The sequence below is a fragment of the Sceloporus occidentalis genome, unplaced genomic scaffold (genome assembly GCF_023333645.1).
Source record: "Sceloporus occidentalis isolate IW3139 unplaced genomic scaffold, rSceOcc1.0.p SCAF_2, whole genome shotgun sequence".
Classification (NCBI taxonomy): Eukaryota; Metazoa; Chordata; class Lepidosauria; order Squamata; family Phrynosomatidae; genus Sceloporus; species Sceloporus occidentalis.
In genome coordinates, this window is record NW_028316982.1 from 157,099,917 (window position 1) to 157,121,886 (window position 21,970).

At 44.0% G+C, this 21,970-nt stretch overlaps 1 protein-coding gene across 4 annotated transcripts in view; it reads right to left on the reverse strand.

Moving 5' to 3' along the window:
* LOC149319174 (dedicator of cytokinesis protein 9) overlaps positions 1 to 21,069 on the reverse strand; it is a 194,806-nt gene extending 173,737 nt beyond the window's left edge. For all 4 annotated transcript variants that reach the window (XM_089511207.1, XM_089511208.1, XM_089511205.1 and 1 more), the window contains exon 1: positions 20,685 to 21,069. In XM_089511207.1, coding sequence (XP_089367333.1) covers positions 20,685 to 20,837 — 153 coding nt within the window. In that variant the 5' untranslated portion in view covers positions 20,838 to 21,069. The remainder of the gene's footprint in view (positions 1 to 20,684) is intronic.
* Between the last annotated feature and the right edge of the window lie 901 nt (positions 21,070 to 21,970).

A 21,970-nucleotide genomic window follows, 5' to 3' on the forward strand; every position in this document is an offset into this window, starting at 1 on the left:
AACACACAGTCTTGGTTTCATTTTTGAGTCTTCCTTGTCATGTATCCCCCAAATTCAGGCCATAGCCAAGGCATGCAGATTTTTTCCCTATAATATTGCTAAAATCTGACTGTTTCTTTCAGCCTCTACTGCCAAGATGTGCCTTAGTAGTCTTGCAACTGGATTTTTGTAACCTCTTTCTGGCAAGGCTTCCTCTTTCTCACCTCCATCCTTTAATTTCGGTCCAGCATTCAGCTGCAAGCATTATCATGACTGCTCACCGCTTCAATCACATCTCTCTTTTATTGTCATCCCTCCATTGGCTCCCCCTCCCTTTCTGTATTCATTACAAACTTCTGTTGTTGACTTTTAAAGCCCTGCATGGGCTGGCCCCTCCTTATTTATCAGGAGCTCATTTCTCCTTACGTTCCCACTCATGCCCTCCGTTCTGGTAGTCAAGGTCTGCTGTCCCAGCCTAGGTTTTTCACTGGCCCGTCCCTTTTCACTTGCTGCCCCTCACTCCTGGAACCTCCTTCCTCCACGAGCATGGGTCATCACCTCTTTAACCAGCTTCAAAGACTATACTATTCAGGGAAGTGTTCCCAGGCATTTTATAATTTTTATCTGATGTTATTTTAATATGTTGTCCGCCTTAGTTTATTGAATGATAAGTTGTACAGTGGGCCCGCATCATATGTGCAGATGCTATACGCCAGCTTTCAGCTTACCCTGAAAGCCACATAACATATAGGACATGGTGCGTGCGCCCATGGCATGTGCACCACATGCACAAGCCCCATTATTTTCAATGGAGCTCGAACATACACGGAACTTGTTTTACGTGCGGGGTGTGTCTGGTCCGGAATATATTTTAAATATATTTAATTATTTTTTGTAGAATGTACGCGATAGGCAGGTTTATTTTTATCTATTTTAATTGTATGTACAGTGCTGTGTAAATTTACAGTGCTATATAAATAAAGCTTAATAATAATAATACTAATAAATATTCTTTGATTACTTAATATCACCGTGAGGTACCTTCAGTCCCATGTTTAGCAGAATGAGAAATTTAAATCCAATAAATAAATAAATGCAACAATCCGTTAGACTAAATTTCCTCTTAAATGACCGGTAATGGCATGAAACTCCCAGATGTCCTGATGAAGACCGAAACTTATTACAAAATTCTATATTTTGTCTTTGAGTGAAGCAAAGATAGATGGCTGATTTCTCATGGGGAAATGCCACTGTACTCAAAGCATTTCTGAAATAATCACTTTGTCTAATTAAGGAGTAAACAGAGCAGCTGTTATTTTGTGGTTGTCCTGTAACAGTTGTTTTGTACTAAATCACACTCTTGCAGATTCAGACAAAATCCAAGAGGCACATGCTGGTTTACACTCGGACAAAGAGAATCTTCTGTTCAGGGAGAAAAATTAAAATACAGGTAACATCTGCGCTACTGTGACATAACCACAGTTAGATCCATTCTAACAATAGAGCATAAACATTCTAACAATGCAGCATATTAAAAAAACAGAAGAAAAGGTTTGGTCAATTTGTTTTTTCAGATGCCAGTGCAAAACAGGTTACGGAAGAGTAAAATCAATCTAATCTACAGTACATTAAAAAGAAGTTGGGAGGGGGAGAGACTCAGGTGTGCTTGGTGTTGAAGTAGGTGCTAATGACGCTAAGAAATATGTTAGTGTCTGTTTTCAAATATACAGTGCTACCTCGGGTTACGAATTTAATTCGTTCCGCGGCGCCGTTCGTAACCCGATACATTTCGCAACCCGAAAAGCCGCTGGAAAGCCGCTAGCCGCTAGCCGCGCTTTGAATTTCGCGCCGAAACGCGCCGAAAAGATTTTCGTAACCCGAAAAATCCTTCGTAACCCGGAACAGTTTTTTTAAATCTAACTTTTTCGTACCCCGGAAATTTCGTAACGCGGTGAATTCGTATCCCGGGGTACCACTGTACAGTGTAGGAATGTTGAGTACGTTGTATACTACATACTGTTTATGCACATTGTGTTGGAATGCCACCTCCAAACACTCACTGATCATTCCCTTCTTCTATTCCATTTTCAGACAACTGATTTTTACAGCTAATCTACAGTAAGTATTTTACAGCAGGGTTAGCTGATATAAACCAAATGATTTAAAAAAAACACTCTGGGTTTTTGTTTTCAAGTCTGGCCATTATTACTATTTTCCAACTCTTTTATCTGAACAATGACTGTTTGAATTTAAACATTTTAACTTTAACTGTTTATTGGCAGTTGTTCATTGTTAGTTGCAGTGTTAGTTGCTTCTTTTTAATCATTTTATCTTAGAATGCAAGAAATGCCATTCAGAAGCAAAATCTTCTATTAGCATAAGTTAAACCAAAATGACTTACTTTAAAAGAGAACTTTTTAAAGAAAAAATATTATTTAAGCTAGTGGACTGCATTTTGCTACTCAATTTTCTGATTTAGTCCTATATTGGCGTACACACTAATGCAAAAAACTAATTGAAATAAACAAACCAAAATAATTGTTTAAACAAACAAAAACAAAAAATCAGGGTGCTTTGTTTGTTTTTTAAACAAAAAAATTTTTTCCAACCCTGCTTTGCAGCCACCTCTTCATCAACTACCCAAAATTCTTGCTAGAACCCAGGGATTTGAAATACATTTCCATTCATTGTGGGCCTAAATTCTACTATTAGTCCTGACCAAAGTAGAACTACTGAATCAAATGGATTTGTCTGTGTGGTAACTCATCAACAAGTGATTCAAACAGTCTACCTGAGTTGGGATTAACCAACAGGATTCCAGTAATTCTAAGATGACAGAACCCCCTGCTCCTAGAAATTATTTGGTTTATAGTATTCAACTGAAATATTGCAGACATGATTTGTAAAAAGGATATACTGCAAAGATTTTTTAAATCCCATTATCTTTCAAATATAACCCTTGAGCCTTCAAACTGATCTTAAGAGTCCATGGAGACTATTGTTTTTAGAGCGTAATACAAGAAATGTACAGTTTAAAATGCTTTCTGAAGACTCCATCTAGTGGTTGGAGTATATCTATCTTCAGTCATGTGTACTACGATCCTGTACATACTTATGTGGAAGTCACAATGTATTCAGTCAGGTTTATGAAGGTAAACACAGAATTGCACTTTTAAAAAAGCTTCATAACAGTGGTTATACATCTCAAGCTAACCTGGATCGTTTTGATATTTCTTGTTTATTTTGTCTATTCTAGATGATTTTACAATTTAGTTTGGTGGGGATGGGAGTGATGTTTGTTAGCTGTTCTAAAAAAAATTAAATGTGGACAAATTTAAGGAATAAATAAAACAAATATAATTTGCAAATTACTGTATACAAAGCAAGCAGGAGTGGTTAAAGAAACCATGAATTTTCTCCCCCAAACAGTGATACCTTTATTGGGCCTGTTTTGACACCACAATAACACAGAATTCTAAAGAACTACAGTGGACCCTTCTTCTACGCTTTTGTTTGGTTTCAAGATCCCCCGTGGATAACAAAATCTTATAAAAAGTGGAAAATCAAAGTTTGATATTTGAAATTTATACGTTTTTTGACCATTTTCAAACCATGGATGCTTGAATCCGTTTATAAGAAGGGCTGATGGTATAGCTTATGGGAAAGAAGGCCAGTTCCAGCTATTGCAAGGAGGAACAGCTGAAAAAAACAGAGATCTTCTAGTAATGAGCTAGTTTATTGTGACGCTTGAACCATCTGTAGAGAGACAAGCCAAACTGCTAGCTTTAGGTGTCACAATCAACATTTTGCTTGGCCCAATAAAGGTATCACTGTTTGGGGAGAAAATTCATGGTTTCTTTAACCACTCCTGCTTGGAGCAGCAGCAACTGGACAGTTGGCAGTAGTACACTGAATTCTAAAGCTTATCCTTGATTCTGAACATGGTCAATAATTCAGACAGGCTCTTCTAATAAAATGCAAAACAAATCTTCAGTTATATTATCATGCTACTAAAGTATCCAAGTACATATAGGCGTGTTACAGAGCGCCAAAAAGAGGTGCCGGGGAGGCACCTTTCCTTGATCCACAGCAGCACCACAACAAACAAATTGCACGACGCTGCTGTGCAGCAAGAAAGGAGCACCCAGAAGTAGCTTCTTTTTGCAGCGCAGTTGCGCCACTGCAAACCACCAGAGATGGCGCGATGGCGTCACAGCTGCGCAATGCTATTTGGATGCTGCGCTGCTGCGATGTCATAGATGTGCGCACTGTGTAGATAGTGCTGTGCAGCTGCGACGTCTTTGTCACATGCTAGGGTTGCGGGGCATATGCACACACCGCCCTGAGGTAACTCTAGCACGTCGCCATGATGCAGCAAAGGGCCCATCTGTCCAGGGCCATAGTCTCTTTTTCTATTTCACTTTTGTTAACTGGTCATAACATATTCTGATAGCAAGCCACAAAAAGGATAAGAGATATTGATATTAAAATTACTGGGTATACTCAATGTATAAGTCTTAAAATTATAGTCAAAAAATTAAACGGGTCAATGTAAGTACTGTACCTTAACTTTTATTTAAAAAGGATCCATCCTCTTCTCCGTGAAGAGTGGCAAATGCTGAGAGCTAAATGAAACCGAAAGAAGCACTAGACACCCCCACACACACACACATACATACACACACTCTCTCTCCCCCTCTCCGTAGCTTCTAGCCTTGTTGAATTCCTGGGTGGGAAAATGGTGGTGGCAGCATCTCTTTGGCACTTCTCCTTAAAGGAGTACCAAGAAAGTAGAATAGGTTGGTGCTTCTTTTAGGTTCTCCCAGGATGGACTAAGCCCTTACTTTTCATCACTCTACTTAGAAAAGGGCCCAAAACACACAGGCCAAAGAAACCAGCTTCTGGTCGCATTCAGGGCATAGAGTTTCTTTTACAAAAAACAGGCCAAAAAGAGTCAGACAAAAACCGCTCCTTTCGCCAGCCCTGTTCAAAGCCATGGTGCGACCCAGATTGGGGCCAAGAGGCGTGTGTATCTTGTTAGCTTTTCTGGGTTAAAATCAAAGTTATCACATTAAACTTAAAAGCTGCAATCACTGCTAATGTAGTCATCATTTTCTTTGCTTTGCCTTTGCACTCTTTATGATATGCATGCATTTTCTTAGCCCTGCTCATGCCTGGTTGCCTCCCACACACATTGCACAGCCAGCATTTACCATAGCTCCTTCTTCATCCAGCCAGTCTTTAGGGTGAGCACAAAAAGGTAAGCCTGACAAAATTTTGTAAGGTTTTTTGACACTATTTTCCTTTCCTTCATCTTTTGCACCCTTTGTTACATGCAGTTACATTTCGCCCTTGACTTATCCATGGGTCATATCAAAAGCCTTAATTTTGGCCCTAAAACCTGCCCTCAACATGATGTTAACATATAAATGAGTATTTGTGGTATTCTCACTTATTGAAGTTCCTTATCTCAATGAAGCACCAACAACATATTAATCATGGTGAGATTAAACTCACATTTGCCTTCAGTGTTTCAAGAATGTGTAGTTAGCCTCTAGTTTCTAGATTAAATAAACTCTGTTTATTCCTCCATATTTTCAGTATTCAGTGGGACTTCAATGCCTTCAATATTTGTCAGAGACCCAAGGAGGGTAAAAGACTACCCAAGCAAAAGTTTAGACTATTTAGATTGAACTATTTTTCACCTGGACGTCTCAGTTTCCACATCAGTTTGCCAGTATGCAGAGATCATTAGCCAATGCCCTCCCGCAGCTGACTATCATCAGAAGCAAGATAGCTGGCACCTGAGTAAAGAGCTCTCGTTACAGTGGCACTACATTAGCAGAATTCTCAGGATTGTAAAAGCTAAAACCACAAGGGACACACCAAAAGAATTAACAAACAACACCGCATTACTAAAAATGTTTAGTATGCAAAGGGATCTTGTTGCTCCATTGAAACTAACTATGCAAATCAATCAATCATTTATTATTACGGCATACGGCCAGTACAAGATAAAATACAATAACGATGACCAAACATCCACATAAACAATATACTCAAAATGACCTTTACAAACAGGTACAAATATCAGCAAGAAAAACTATGCAAAAGAAATTGTAGCACAAGCTTCTGTAGACTTGGTCTACTTCAGGGGTAGGCAACCTTTTTGAGCCGGGGGCCGGGTTGGTGTCCCTCAGGCGACTGGGGGGCCGAAGCCAGGGGTGGAGCTTCAACCCTCCGGGGCGGGGCCACGTGCGGGGGGTGGAGCTTCCACCCTCCGGGGCAGGGCCATGTGCCGGGGCTGGAGCTTCCACCCTCCGGGGCGGGGCTGCGTGCCGGGGGCGGAGCTTCCACCCTCCAGGGGCCAGGCCTCCCCACCTTTGCTGGCCCCTGACGGGGCCCCAGGCCCCATCAGAGACCGGCAAAAAAGCTGGTGGGGGCCACCAGCGCTGGAGGGCCCCCTGGAGGGCCCCAGGGACGGCAGCAGGCCCCCTGCCGCCCTCGGAGCCCTCCTAGAGGGCCCCAAGGACGGCAAAGGGTCCCCCAGAGGCCCCCTGCCGCCCTCGGAGCCCACCTGGAGGGCACCAGGGACGGAAAAGCGTCCCAAAGAGGCCCCCTGCCGCCCTCGGAGCCCTCCTGGAGGGCCCCAGGGATGGCAAAGGGCCCCCCAGAGGCCCCCTGCCGCCCTCGGAGCCCTCCTGGAGGGCCCCAGGGACGGCAAAGGGCCCCCCAGAGGCCCCCTGCCGCCCTCGGAGTCCTCCTGGAGGGCCCCAGGGACGGCAGCAGGCCCCCTGCCGCCCTCTGAGCCCTCCTGGAGGGCCCCAGGGATGTTAAAGGGCCCCCCAGAGGCCCCCTGCCACCCTCGGAGCCCTCCTGGAGGGCCCCAGGGACGGCAGCAGGCCCCCTGCCGCCCTCGGAGCCCTCCTGGAGGGCCCCAGGGACGGCAGCGGGCCCCCCAGAGGCCCCCTGCCGCCCTCGGAGCCCTGCTGGAGGGCCCCAGAGACAGTAGCGGGCCTCTCAAAGGCCCGCCGCCGCTGCCGCTGCGGCTGCCCATCGCGGCTTTTCGCCGCTCTGGGCGCCACCATTTTGGGCGGCAAAATGGCGGCGCCCATAGCCCCAGAGGCCGCTCTGGACGCCGCCATTTTTTCACCTAAAATGGCCGCGAAGTCTCGCGCGACCTCAAAGGAGGTCGCGCGAGATTTCGCCGCCATTTTGCCGCCCAAAATGGCGGCGCCCAGAGCAGCGAAACGCCGCAACGGGAGGCAGGGGCCGGCCGCCAGGCCTCCGCGGGCCGCATCCGGCCTGCGGGCCGGAGGTTGCCGACCCCTGGTCTACTTCCTCAGATGCAAAGGTGCTACAAGATCCCTTTGCATAATGATATTCCAGATTTACACACCTGTGTCCCTGAATTAGAAAAAAATTAAGGTCTTCAGAATAAATACAGTGCGCCCGTGTCATACGTGGGTGCGCTATACACAGCTGTCAGCATACGCTGAAAGCCGTGTGGGAATGCACTGGGTGCAAGGGGTGGCATGTCCCATTGGGAATAATGGAGTGTGCGTCCATGGCACGCACGCACTGCCACACCACCACATGCACAAGCTCCATTCACTTGAATGGGGCTTGAGCTTGTACGGTATTTGGCTTACGCAGGGGAGTCCGGAATGGATCCCCCGCGTAAGCCAAGGGCACACTGTAGCTAGAAGAATGAAAAATTCTAGTCTGGCACCAGAAACAAAAAGCAATGTGCTAGTCACAATTCCCTGCGGAAAGCATTTTAGAGCCAGAGGGCCACCATTAATAACTCTCCCTTATTACTGTACAGTTGGCCCTCTTCACAGGTAGGCTTGCCTTTTGCGGCTTTGAGCCTCTGCAGAAGGCAAGCCCCATTAGAAGGAATGGGGTACGTACTCACGCCATGCGCCCCACAAGCATACAACTCATTATTTCCTATGGGACTTGAGCATACGCTCATTTTCCCATATGTGGATGAGTCCAGAATGGATCCCCCGCGTATAGGGAGGGTGGACTGTGTAAATCTCAAATTGAAGGAATTGTACAGGGAAGGATTTCCTAGATGACTTTAGGGAACATGTAACATAGAATCATAGAGTTGGAAGAGACTACAAGGACCATCCAGTCCAACCCCCTGCCATGCAGGAACTCTCAATCAAAGTATCCCCAACAGATGGCTATCTAGCCTCTGTTTAAAGACCTCCAATGAGGGAGACTTCACTGCTCTCCGAGGAAGTGTGTTCTACTGCCAAACAGCTCTTACTGTCAGAAAGTTCCTCCTAATATTGAGGTGGAATCTCTTTTCCTGTAGCTTGCATCCAGTGTTCCAGGTCCTATTCTCTGGAGCAGCAGAAAACAAGCTTGCTCCCTCCTCAATATGACATCACTTCAAGTATTTAAACAGGGCTATCTTATCACCTCTTAACCTTCTCTTCTCCAGGCTAAACATCCCCAGCTCCCTAAGTCATTCCTCATAGGGAATGGTTTCCAGGCCCTTCACCATTTTAGTCTCCCTCCCAAGGAAGCATACCAAAGGTCAGACACCAAGTTCCACAACCTCTTAGGACTCTATAGCATAAACCCAGCACTATGAACTGGAAGGCAGGGAAGTTAAGGGGAAAAAACAACTATTTTTTCAGTCCGCCCCCCCCCGGACAATTTTTCATTTTTGTGGTGGAAAAACTGCAATTTTGATGATTATGGAGTCTAAATGGTCTAATCAGAACTATTTGCTGAACATTTTTGAATCGGAACATACTGGCAGCATCTAATGGGTTAAGAAATGCATCGTGGGTTTGAGTGTTGTCTGTTACTATAGTTTGTATTAGACATATTGGCCAAGATCTTATTTGCCACTGTAACTACTGTACACCTGTCTGGATATAAAGCTGCTCTGCCAGTTCTCAATGCTGCTACACCTTTCTCAAGAAAGTGATGTACACTGACATAATTAACCCTTACCCTGACATTGGTCTCTAATCGTGTAATCTGTTGTATATACAATTCTTCATGCTGCACAATTACTAGTATTTTGACTGAGCAAAGCCTTGTCTTTAAAAGGACAGCACTCTTTCCAAATCGGGAAATATTTCATCATTTCCCCCTATATTACTCAAAATTTTCAGTCTTTCCACTTTTTTTAAAAAAAGTGAAAAATTGTCCTGGGAGTGAAAAATATAGGAAAAATAGGGTTGTTTTTTTCTTAATTTCCTTGTGGTTTTTCCTCCTAGGTCTTCACATATCCAAAAGAATCTTACAATTATGTTGGGGTTTTTTACTCATCTGAAGGCAAATAATCTATTCTTAATAATCCATGCACTGGTAACCTTCTATGTGTGTGTTTACCTTTGCAGACAGATTGAAATGTTCATCTGATGCAAAATATGGCAATGAGAGTTATAACTGTGTTAGGGTGTTATTATCTGATTATGCTGGACATTTCTCACCTTCACTGCCTTCCCGTTTGTTTCTGTGCCCAGTTCAAAGTGCTAGTTTTGAGCTATAAAGCCCTATGATGTTTTACAACTTAGTATCTGACCTTTGGTATGCCTCCTTGGGTATGGATGTTCCAGTCTTCTCGCTAAAGTCATCTAGGAAATCCCTCTGACTCTGGAATACTTTTTCCAGAGATAGCACTTACATTGCTATTTATCTGATGTCAGATCAGAAAAACAGGTATTTAAAATTTAAAATCTCCTAGGTATTTAAATTTTATAAGGATATAAACATTGCCAGAAGTTAAAGGTTGTGTGTTTTAATTCCTTTGGTGTGTATACAAATCCAAGCTTATCTATATTAAAATTTCATAACCATACCAAAACGCAATGCTACATGATAATGAAATTATGAATGAAAAATTGCATATTTTCATATTGTAATTTTACATCTTTAGGCAGTTTAAGATGTAAAATACTGTTAGTTCCATAATAAATGCCTCTGTCTCTTCACAAAGTTCTTTCACATAAAGTAATCACTGCAAGTTCTACTAGTCTCAGATCGTAAAGAGAAACTGAACTACCTTTTCCTTCTTTGTATACACTTTTAAAAGGAAGAAACAGGAAACAGAGTACTTACAGGAAAGAATTACTCAGTAATAACAGAGTAGATGAGAAACAAAGTGAATCACAACTGAAAGCAGAAAGTCTTTCCTCCTAATCTATTGTTCATTATCTCAATATGCAAAGAACCATTTCCAGGACACCATAACCCAAAGTATATAGTATATTACTCCTAAGGACCCTTTACCCACCAATTCACTTCAAGATTAGGTTCACTTCAGATTAGAACAACCTAAAGAAGCCAACCATTATACGTATTCCAAAATCTCTGGAAATGACATTTTGTTTTTATTTTTTAACAAAAAATTGCATTTTGTTTATTTATTAACATTTTATATTTTAATACTTTGTATTGTACTGTTTTAACTTTTGTTAGCCGCCTTGTGTCCCTATACTGGAATATAAATACATAAAATAATAATAAAAATAATAATAATTAATAATTTACATAATAACTTAATTCTGGATTAATACTTATGCTGGAATTCCAACTTAAATCAATCACTTCAGTTTGAAAAGGTAAGGCTTCTATTTTACCTTAGCAAATATACTTAATTTACAATCTAAATAATTTTAATTAGTTAATTCCTATCCCTGAGGAATGAACAGTTCCAAATTTAATTTCAGCACATGATTTTAACAAAGCATAGTTTATATCTGAACCAGTTCAGTTATTTTATCTTAACTAATAAAGAATTATAAGATCTTAATACATATATTTTATTTTTAAATTCTGCAAATCATATCTTACATAAATTACAAAGCAGCTATTCTGGTGTGTACAGCGCGCCCGTGTCATACGCGGGCGTGCCTTACGCGGCTTAAGCATACGCGCTCAAGCCACGGGGCGCGCGCGGGGCGGAACGTTCCATTCAATTGAACGGGCGCGCGTGCCCGTTGCGCCCCACCGCGTCGCCGTGCACGAGCCCAATTGTTTACAATGGGGCTTGAGCATAGGCCGAATTTGCCTTACACGGAGGGATCCAGAACAGATCCCCGCGTAAGGCGAGGGCCCACTGTATATTTTACCTCTCAGCCTCAAAATCTAGGACATCAGATTTAACTCATCTTACAAGCAGACTCTAGAAAAGAGCAACCTAAATGGAAAAGGAAATTTTTCCAAGGAAACCTTGGTAGGGAAAATAGCAGCCAGGAAAACATACACAAACACACTAAATGACTGATTTTTTTAAAAAATTACTTCTGCTTCCTTTATTTTCTGGTTATGTTACCGCTACCACACATTTGCCCAAACAAGCATTGCTCTCTTATGGAGAGACACTTTGAGCTTGAACCTGACCCCATCATGAAAGTCTCTTTCAGTGAACTTTTGTGTTCATTTTAATAGTACAACACTGTCCAGATAACTACCCTAATGGAACTGTCTATCAAGCATCCCTTATATTTGTTTTTCTGTTAACTCATATCCTAAGCCTGCTTTATGCTGATGAATGATTTACTATTATTTGTTGAAACTGAAATAAATTACTTCTGTTTCATTTATTTACTGGATTTATATATCACTTTTCTCCAAAAGATTGGACTAAAGGCAGCTAAAAGAAACATTAAAACCAACATCTGATCAACTATGAAAACAGAATTGAATTTAAAAGTACAATACAGCACTTAACTGGTCATGAGCCCTACCTCTAGCAGCCAAAAAGCCTTTCCAAATGAAAAAGAAAACTATTTACCTGCCATCAGGCTTACAAAACTGATAGGGAAATCTAGCTCTCTGAACAGTCACCATGAAATTCTTCTCTTACATCCCCACTAAACATGCTTCTGAAGTTGGTAGGACTGAGAGAAGAGCTTCTGTTGAAAATCTTAAAGTCTGATTAAGATATACTGTATATACTTGACTATACGTTGACCTCATGTATAAGTCGAGGGCAAATTTTGGGGCCAAAATTTGACCCATGGATAGGTCGACTGTAAAACTTGGAGGCTCCTTCAGCGTATGTATGTGATATCCTGCTGGCCCGTAAATAAGTTGACCTGGAATTTTTGGGTCAATTTTTGGGTATAGATTTTTAGACTTATAGATGAGTGTATAAGGTAGTCTTCAAGACAGCTGAAACTCAAGTGGTATAGGGCTTTATATCTAGTTTTATTGTTGTTGTGTACCTTTCAAGTCATTTCTGACTTGTGGCAATCCTAAAATGATCAGAATTTTCTTGACAAGATTTGTTCAAAGACGGGTTGCCTTTGCCTTCCTGAGAGTGTGACTTGCCCAGGTTCACCTGATGGGTTTCCATGGTGAACCCTTGTCTCCAGAGTCCTAGTCCAGCACTCAAACTATTATGCCACACTAGCTCTCTTTATATCTAGCTATATTCCTATATTCTATCTTTATAAGCTCCCTGTACAACTTATTATCATCACATGCAGCTCATTTAGATAGCAAAATGTCCATTTAAGCAACACTTATTTCTTTTACATATTCTATGCACAAAAGCTGTAATAAAGGAAAATGGAAATATGCACTATACATCCTTCTCCTAAAATAAAATGAAAAACAATGCAGGAGGCCTGCTTATTATATGAGCAATCCATTCTCGGACCCTTAGTATAATATGATTTTCACGTAAAATCTGAAATTCTATTTCTCTTATCTGAAGTGAATGATGAAGTGTTCTCTAGGCATTTTCTGGGTCTTTCAGTGATTCTATGGAATGCTTCCACCAGACATTGATCACAGAGTCGCACTGCACAACCTACAAATGTTTAGAGAAGTGTTCTTTCTAGAAAACTCCAGGATCTCCAACATGACTCTGTGTTCAACTTCCTAGAGGAAAACCTAAAAAATACCCAGCAAGAACATATTTTTCCAACATCTGAAAGTGAACCTATGCTAATACAAACTCGCATAATACACAAGCTACCTGTATTTAAATCAAGTTTTAGATAAAGTGAACAAGAAATGAAAAGGCATATTCTCAGAATTCTTGTGTCCAGCACACCTTTTAAAGCAATGATTCCCAGACACTGGTCCTCCAGTTGTCTTGGACTTCAACTCCCAAACACCATCATCAGCTTGGTCAACAGTCAGGAATTCTGGAGTCCAAAATATCTGGACGACCAAAGTTTGGGAACCACTGTTTTAAATAGTAAGCAGATGCAATACACCCAGCTAATAATACTACTACCCCTGTAGGCAAATCAAACCATATAATAACATTGATATCCATCAGTTTATGCAGTACTCCAATGGCTTGAAATAGCAATAGCAAGTACATTTCTATACCGCTTATCAATGCACTTAAGCACTCCCTAAGCGGTTTACAATGTGTAAATCTAATTGCCCCCAACAAGTTGGGTACTCATTTTAGCGATCTCAGAAGGATACAATTCTGAGCGACCCTGAGCCCCTGGCTGGTATTGAACTTACAACCTTTTGGTTTGCAAGTGAGTGGCTGCAGTACAGGCATTTAACCACTGTGCCATCAGGGCTCCTAAAGTAAAGCAATAGAAAAATCGCTAGACAGGACATTGAGACTGCACTTAAAATGTTATCAATGTGTTTACAATAATGTTTACAAAACTAAGAATAACCACTTTAAGGGGAATAATAAGATGCTAACAGTATTGCAAACATCATGACAACTGATCAGTCTGAAAAATTCTGTAGTCATTTTCAAGATTAACAATGATAGCAAACAAGGAATTAGGGAATAGCATGAAATCTAAAGACTTGGACAAAATCAAAGAGGAGCTCTGGATGTTTTAAGAAAATCAATAAAGACTTCAATGATATACTATAGGTCAACTGATATACTGGAACAGACGATTCACTGAACAGCCTATCAAACATGTATTTATTATAGGTTTAACCTGGGAGAACTTGCTGTGTTCTATTAAGACAAAGAACCAGGGTTGCTGAAGGTGAATGTGAGACAGTAAAGACAGACTGAAATGTTTGGGCTATTTATAGCTTAGAAAAATGGAAAGGAAGAGAAGATATGATAGAAATGTATAAAATTATACAGCTTTTGTAATACTTGAACCCACAATCAACCTATGAAAATGAATGGTGGAAGATTCAGGACAGATAAAAAAAAAGCATTTATTTACCCAGAATAGGTTGCTTAAACACTAACCCTAAAGCTGTGTATAAATGCACCGGTGCAGGTACACATTAATAAAGAATGGAACCAGCATATCCAACCAGTTGGGGCAGCAATGCAAACAAGTGAAAGTGTGACACCTCCAATTGATGCAATTACAACATACATAAACGAGACAGTCCCAGAGGGAGCATGGTGTGAAGGGGGCATGTGATTTTGCTTTGCCAGTGTTTTAGTGGACACACTGATGCTCCAATGCCCTGTATTGGTGGATTCCAGGTGTGACTGTGCGGCCGATTGAAGGGGATGGCATTTAGGCAGCAGGTAGTGGCCACCTGTGTGTTTGTGTGACAGTGTGCCTCAATGATGGGGAGGCGACAAGAAAAATTACCCAGTGGCATGGCTTGACACTGCACCATGCATTAGGACTGTGCACATTTGGGCTGCCTTAGGAGTGGCCAGTGTGGACAGCGGGGTTTCGAACTGCTTTCAGAAAAAGCAGGTTCGAGCCACTTTTTACTGCTCATTTGTTCTGCCCCAGAGACTGCTTTGAAGAGACTAGATAAATCAACAGACAATGAAGATATCAATGGTGACTGGGTCATGATGGATACAGACTTCTAGTGCAATATGAGTCTGTATATTAGGGTCTGTGCAGACCGGCCATTAAGGCCAGCCTGGGGGCGGAGTCAGGGTGTGGCATTTATAGGATGCATGCCCCAACTCTGCCCGCTTGGCAGTATGATGCCACACGCCGCTCCACACATGTGTGGTGTCAGGCAATCCTCTGGTGCTGTGTTTACATGACGCATCCCCAAAGGAGTGCCTTAAAGCCATGGCTATCGCACCCTTTTCAGGGTGCAAAAAGGAAAGGCCAGATTGGGGCCGCAGCATGCACTTGCCAAGGCCCCAATCTGGGCAAGATGGAGGTAGCTGCAGGCCACCCCTTCAGAAGCGGTCTGCACAACCCCTTAGTTACAGAAGAGCATGAGTAAGACAGCACTGTGGTGCTCATGTCCTATTTGTGGGATTTCCATAGCTAACTAGAAAGCCACCGTGTGAACAGAATGATGGACTAAATAGGTCTTTGATCTGATCCAATATGTATTTTCCTATGTAGACACTAGCAAAAATTATTGTGAAGGTACTTTTTTAAAAATGCCCAGAATTAGAATTATTCATTTGAATATCTTAAAACAATATGAATATGAAGAATAATCTAAAAGAAAAATCATGTTGCTGTAGAAAAATCCAATGTTAACCATATAAATAGTTTCCCATGTCAGTGTCACTGCAGAAAAACTCTAGTAAAGGAAATATAGAAGTCAAGCTACCTCTATTCTTGATGAACAGCTCATCTCCTAGTATACTATCATAAATCTATAGCATATGTAGGAGAGTAGGGGCTGGGAGGGCTGACACAGTGGAAAGAGAGGGACAGCAGGACCCTGGAGATGAGGGGAAGGCAGAGTCAAGAGAGGAGCGCCAGGTGGGCGCCGGGGAGAAGTCAGACACACCCCAGATGGGGAGGGAAGACGCTGAGGCCTTGATAAGGGAGGAAGGAAGACCCGGGCAGGGGCAGAGAGTGTCCGGGAAACCAGCCAAAGGGCTGATAAGGCAGCTAGTTCTCAAACAAACAAACCCCCTCCCAGCACAGCAAAGTCAGTGTAAGCTACACAGTCCTGGAGATTCACAGTAGTTCTACCAAAAGGGATTACCAAGAGAATTGTCAGACGGTCCGAGGTTCAGGGTAACAGATAGGCAGGTCGATAAAGCAGTCCAAGGTCAAGGTTTCCGAGTAGTCAAGACAAGAAGCCAAATGAGCCAGAGAAGGAGTCTTTCCTCTAAAAGAGTCAGATATCCACTGGCAAAGAACCACACATGCTCCAGGTGCTTAAGAAGGCAAGGAGCCAGCCTTCAGCTGTGTCTGATTACGAACACGCTTCTGATAAAGCCTCCGAGATCTTCGAAGGCCCTCTCTTTCTGCTCGACGCTCCTTGAAGGTAGGCACACTGCCCCGATCCTCCTCCATGCCCACAGCCTCGGCACCAGGCAAACTTGACTGCTGAACCTCTGGAGGGGCCACAGACTCTGCTCCAGCAGAACTAGGGCCAGCCTCTGGCTCCTCCATTACAGGTTCAAGCCCCAGGGGCTCTGGCTCCTCCATTACAGGTTCAGGTCCCAGGGGCTCTAGCTCATCCTCTGAGTCCTCCAAGCCATCCTCCAGGCTGGGCATGACAGAGAGGTTGCACTTGGAAGGGGCGAGGTGAAAGGCTCGGAGAAGAATGCAAGGTGGAGATAACCTTGGGACGCCAGGGTTGTCCTATTTCTTTGCATCATCACCACGGGATGCCAACGATGGGACCCCATGTGGCAGTAAAGTTACCTGACCCCCGGTGGGAAGGGGACATAGAGGAGAGATTTGAGGTGGAATGGAGACGAGAGCCCCGACGAGAAGAGGGTGAGCTCCTGGAAGGTCGTTGGTGGGATGAAAGAGGGGGCCGCTGGGACTATGGGCCCCAACCCAGAGACGGGGCGAAGGCAGAGCAGGAGATAGCGGAGCATGCCTACTGACCCCCACGAGAAAAGCCGGAAGTCTAAGGCCTCTGGGGAAATGAAGACACCCCAAGACCCAAGAAGTTTGGACCGTCGGAGAAGATGCATTTCATGTGTTTTAGCTCTCGTATGATTTTTCTTTCAGTCTATAGAACAAAAACAGAAAGACTTCCTCCAAAGTATAGTCAACATTAAGATTTATCTTTTATTTTATAATAAACCTTATCTAAAAATAGTCTCCCATGCTCTGGAGAGCCAATCTGAGATAACAAGGATTTAGGGTGTTTTCAACCTACATGCAATTAAGAGTTTTAGTGAAGTTTTGAGTTTTAGCCACCAGCATGAGAATATATAATTTCCACATTCTAAATTACCTAGCAGCACTTTTACTGCATCTAATTTCCCTAGGTAGCCTGCAGCAGATGTAATATTGGAAGGACTACAGCCCAGAATGATCAAAGGTTAGCATACATTAACAGCATGGCAATCCCTGCCAAATACTTCACAGGATCATCAATACATTCAACACTGTTTATTCTGAAAAGGAAACATAGCAGTGAACAGAGAGAAGTATGTCTGGGACAATGACAAAATTGCATGGTGAACAGTTCTTCTATATGTAATTTGAAAAATATAGAATAAAACTGCACAGTTAACAAGAAAGTAGGCAGCTAAGGAACTCTGCAAAGTACTGGTTTCTGTATCATATCTCACTAGATTCCATTTCTAAAAAAACTGATTTCATGATGATTCATCATTTAATACCTGGGGCATTGTCTTGTTATGGGTAGTTTGGGCTGTAAATGATAGCATCCCCCAACCGGTTTCTTCCAGATGTTTTAGTTCCTACTCCTATCATAGGAATTGTGGGCCAACACATATGAACGGCACCAAGACAGAGCAGTGTGCTACAGAATCAAGCTTCAGCATTGCCTATACCTTTTTGCATCTCTACTTCAACTTTTTGTTTAAGTACATTCGTCCCTCCACATTCGCTGGGGTTAGGGGCACAGGACCCCCATGAACGTGGAAAAACAACAAATAACAAAAACACTATATTTTTACCTGAGAGAACAGCTCTCTAGTAATCTCTAGATCCTCCAGTGCAACTCTGTGGTCAACATTTGCCAGGCATTGACCACAGAATTGTGCTGGAGGAATGCCTAGTGTAGTTTTCTCTCTAGGAATTTCTAGGTTCTGCAGTGCGATGTTTGGTTAGAATCATAGAATCATAGAGTTGGAAGAGACCGCAAGGGCCATCCAGTCCAACCCCATTCTGCCATGCAGGAAATCACAATCAAAGCATCCCCGACAGATGGCCATCCAGCCTCTGCTTGAAGACCTCCAAGGAAGGAGACTCCACTACACTCTGAGGAAGTGTGTTCCACTGTCGAACAGCCCTTACTGGCCAGAGGACCTAGATATTCCTAAAGAGAACATATCAATAAAACCTGTGAATAATCAAATCTGCAAAAGTCAGAGTGGCAAATGTGGAGGGACAAGTGTACATTTTATTTCTGTCAGCAGGACAGAAAGCTGGTATGCCAGAACAATAAAGTCATAGAGAACAACAATATTAACAATGCCAAAAGCAAGACCTTAAGGTAACCATGTCCACTTCATGGGGGCCGTATTTCCCTGTGATTCTGCCATGTTCCCTGACAATGAACAGAACCCCACTCAGAAGCTGATCATGTGTCGACTATCACAGATCCTCCTACAGGTTGTGGCTGTACCATGTGACAGTTCTATTTTCTGCTTTTAACAAACAGGGAAACGTGATTACCAAAACCAGATAATTAATGCCTCCATTTGCAGGACAATAATTTGACACACAACTTCTTTCGACATCACAGGTTCAATTGCCTTATCCAAACCATTTCAGCCAGAGTTTAGAAAGAACTGTAGTAATGATTAGCTGTAATCTTAAAGGTCCCTTCCTTGTTGTGTTTCTTCTCCACCCATTACTGTATTTTTGTCCCTTCAGCCCTATAAAAGACATGCAAACAAATGGCATATTTCTTTAGGCAGCAGCATCAAATTCTAGGATTGTCTCAGTTGTGATGTTTACTTTTAACTGCAGATAACCAAGGTCCAAAACACAGTGCAGAAATAATCCAGTTTAAGACTGCTTTAATTGCCCTGGCTCAGTGCTAGGGAATCCTGGGAGTTGTAGTTTATTACCAAAGCTGCCTGACAAAGAAGACTAAATGTCTTTACAGTTCCCCAGAACCCTCTAACATTGAGCCACTGCAGTTAAACTGGTCTCAAACTGGATTATCTCTGCAGTGTGTTTTGGACCCTAGGGGACGTAGCCAGGATTTTAGGAAGGGGGGGTCCAGACTAAGTGCCACCATTATAATGGGGCTCGGGTGCAGTGGCGCAGCAGCACACACCATTCATTTTTCTAATGGAAGGGGGGGTCCAGACCCCAAGACACCCCCCCCTTGGCTACGTCCCTGCTAGGTTGATTACATGGAATTAGATGTTGATATAGTTATTTTATTGAATTAATAGTACTGCTAAGAGTTTACTGATTGTATTTCTATATGGAATTGTATTTTTACTGATGTAATCCCGCCTTGATCTGCAGAGAGAGGCGGGAAGTATAAATAAAAACTATTATTATTATTATTATCATCATACTAATATATGTACAGCACTGTGTAAATTTACAGCGCTTTATAAATAAAGGTTAATAATAATAATAATAATAATACTAAATGAATCTTCATGCAGAACCTCCACTTTATGGTACCAAACAACTCCTGCTTCTCTGAAGAGGGAACAGGGAAGCCTATCTTGTTCAACCTTGTTTTGGTCCTGGCTGGAGTGAAGGGATTTTCCGATCATGGGGACTGCTGCATTTCCCCTCTTCTGTTCTCTTATAAATGCTTTTAATTTAATGTTGTTTTTAACATGATAACTTAACTGCTTTAAATGTTTTTAATCATTATTATATAACACCTACTACTGTATATACTATTAACAGAAGTGGGCATCGAAACAGAATTAAACTAGGGCTGTATCCACACTGTTTGGCAGCGCTTTAACTCTACAGCTATGGAATTCTGGGAGTCGGAGTTTGTTGTGGGGCTCCCAGAATTCCATAGCCAAGAGCCAGGCAAAGAGTTGAAGCGCTGCCAAACAGGGTTACCTTCTTCATTCATTCATTCATTGCATAGAGAGAGGCGGGGGAGGAAGCGAGGGCGGGGGGCGCTGTGAATGGACGGAAGTTTTCCCAGCAAAGAAGGGGGAAGCCTGAGTCTGGAGCCCCCTTCCCGGCCTTGTGCCCTCAGCATCCCGAGGCCGGGAAGGGGAAACGGGTCTCTGCCAAATGGGAGGAAGGCGGCATCCCTTTCCTGCCCTCCTTTTCCTGGCCGATCAGGCGCTGAGCCCCAGAGGAAGGAGGGAGGGAGGGAGGGCCAGCTGTGGATCCAGAAGGTCGCCAGTGCCCCCGAATGGATGGGCATCGTTGACTGCTCCTGCGGCGGGGGAGCGTCCCTGCTCTTGGCTACGAAGGACTCGGAGAGATCATCCCAGAACCTCCTGGGCCTGAGCCTCCCTCCCTCTCTCCTCGGAGGTCTTTCAGCAGAGGCTGGAGGGCCCTCTGTCCAGGGGGGCTTCGATGGAGAGCTCCTGCATGGCAGAAGGAGGGGGCTGGCTGGGTCAGGGCCCTACCCTTCTCCGATTCATGGGATGATACCCCTTCTATGCCTCAAGTGTTTCAAAGGCGCATCCGTCTCTATCATAACCCACTTCCAGCCAGGGCTGGGGGCCAGTGGGGAACTGCGGGGCCATTCCGTGTCCTGCTCCAGAGTGAGGAGGCCTTTTCCTCCTCCTTCATGCTGCTCCAACTCCCAGAACCCCAGAGCCTTGAGCCCTCAGGCAACGAGTTAAAGCGAGCCAAGAAGGGTCGTTATTCATTCCCCTTCTGTGCGCGGGAGAGAGAGCCGGCCAGGCGGGGCCCCTCTTCCTCCTCCTCCTGCGCCCCGCTGGGACTCACCACCAGGACGGAGCCCCGCACCACTTCGGAGACGCTCTGCCGCAGCTCGGCCGCCGTCCCGGGCTTGCTCAGCGCCCGCGTGAACTTCCGAGTCTCCGCAGGCAGCGGGGCCGACTGGAAGGGGGACATCGCTGCGGACACCGACGCCGCCATCGCAGCCCTCCGACCTTCTCTCCTCCGCCTCCTTTCAGGGCGCTGCCATCATCATCACCATCATCATCATCATCCCTCTCCCTCTCTCTTCCTCCTCCTCCTCAGAGTCCACTCCGCGTCTTCGTCGTCGCCCTGGGCGCCGGCTCCTGTCACGTGACCTCCTTCCTCCCTCCCTCGCGCCGCTATCTATCCCTCTCCAGCGGCTCCCAACCTTCGCTCTCTCTCCCGTGCGCGCGCCGCCTTCCTCTGGCCCCAAACACTGGCACGCGGGAGGAGTGTAGGAAAGACTGAGAGGGAGACAAATGAGTCTCGCGAGCTGATTGGTCAGAGCGGGGTTCGAAGGGGCGTGGCTTCTCCTCTCTCCCTCTCTCTCTCTCTCCCCCCCCTTTCTGTAAAGGTACTGTAGTGCCAACCGCCTCCGAACTCTTTCGGCGCACCTGATTGGTTGCCCAGTTCACCTGCGCGCTCGCGGGGAGGGGAGGGGCCTCGAAGGCGTGGCTCGCGCACGTTGGGCGGACGTTCCATATGATGCCTTTGCCCAAGAGCACTAGGGACGTCCGACCTTGGCAGCCAATCAGGGCCCGGCGCAGTTCTTTTTTCTCCTCTGGCCTTTCAAGGAGGGGAGGCCGCCATGCCTCATACCTGTTCCTCCGACTGTCCAAACACGAAATAAACAAAATAGTAAACAAATAAATGAAGTGTAAAGACATAAAATTGTGAGGCCCCTCAGAGGAATAGGATTTATTTATTTATATATATTATATAAATGGGAATTGAAGTCCAACAGCACACACACACGTCTGGAGCACCAAAGTTTGGCAATGGATGCCAACCATATATATACACACACACACACACATATATATATGGTTGGCATCTATTGCCAAACTTTGGTGCTCCAGATGTGTGTGTGTGCTGTTGGACTTCAACTCCCAGGATTCCTGGCTGTTGGCCATGTTGGTAGGGGCTTCTGGGAGTTGGAGTCCAAAACGTCTGGAGGATCAAAGTTTGGGAACTGTTGTATTAGAACAGTGGTCCCCAAACTGCTCTTTAAGGGATTTTTGGACTCCAGCTCCCAGAATCCCAAACTATTGGCCACCATGGCTGGGCCTTCTGGGAGATGTAGTCCAAAA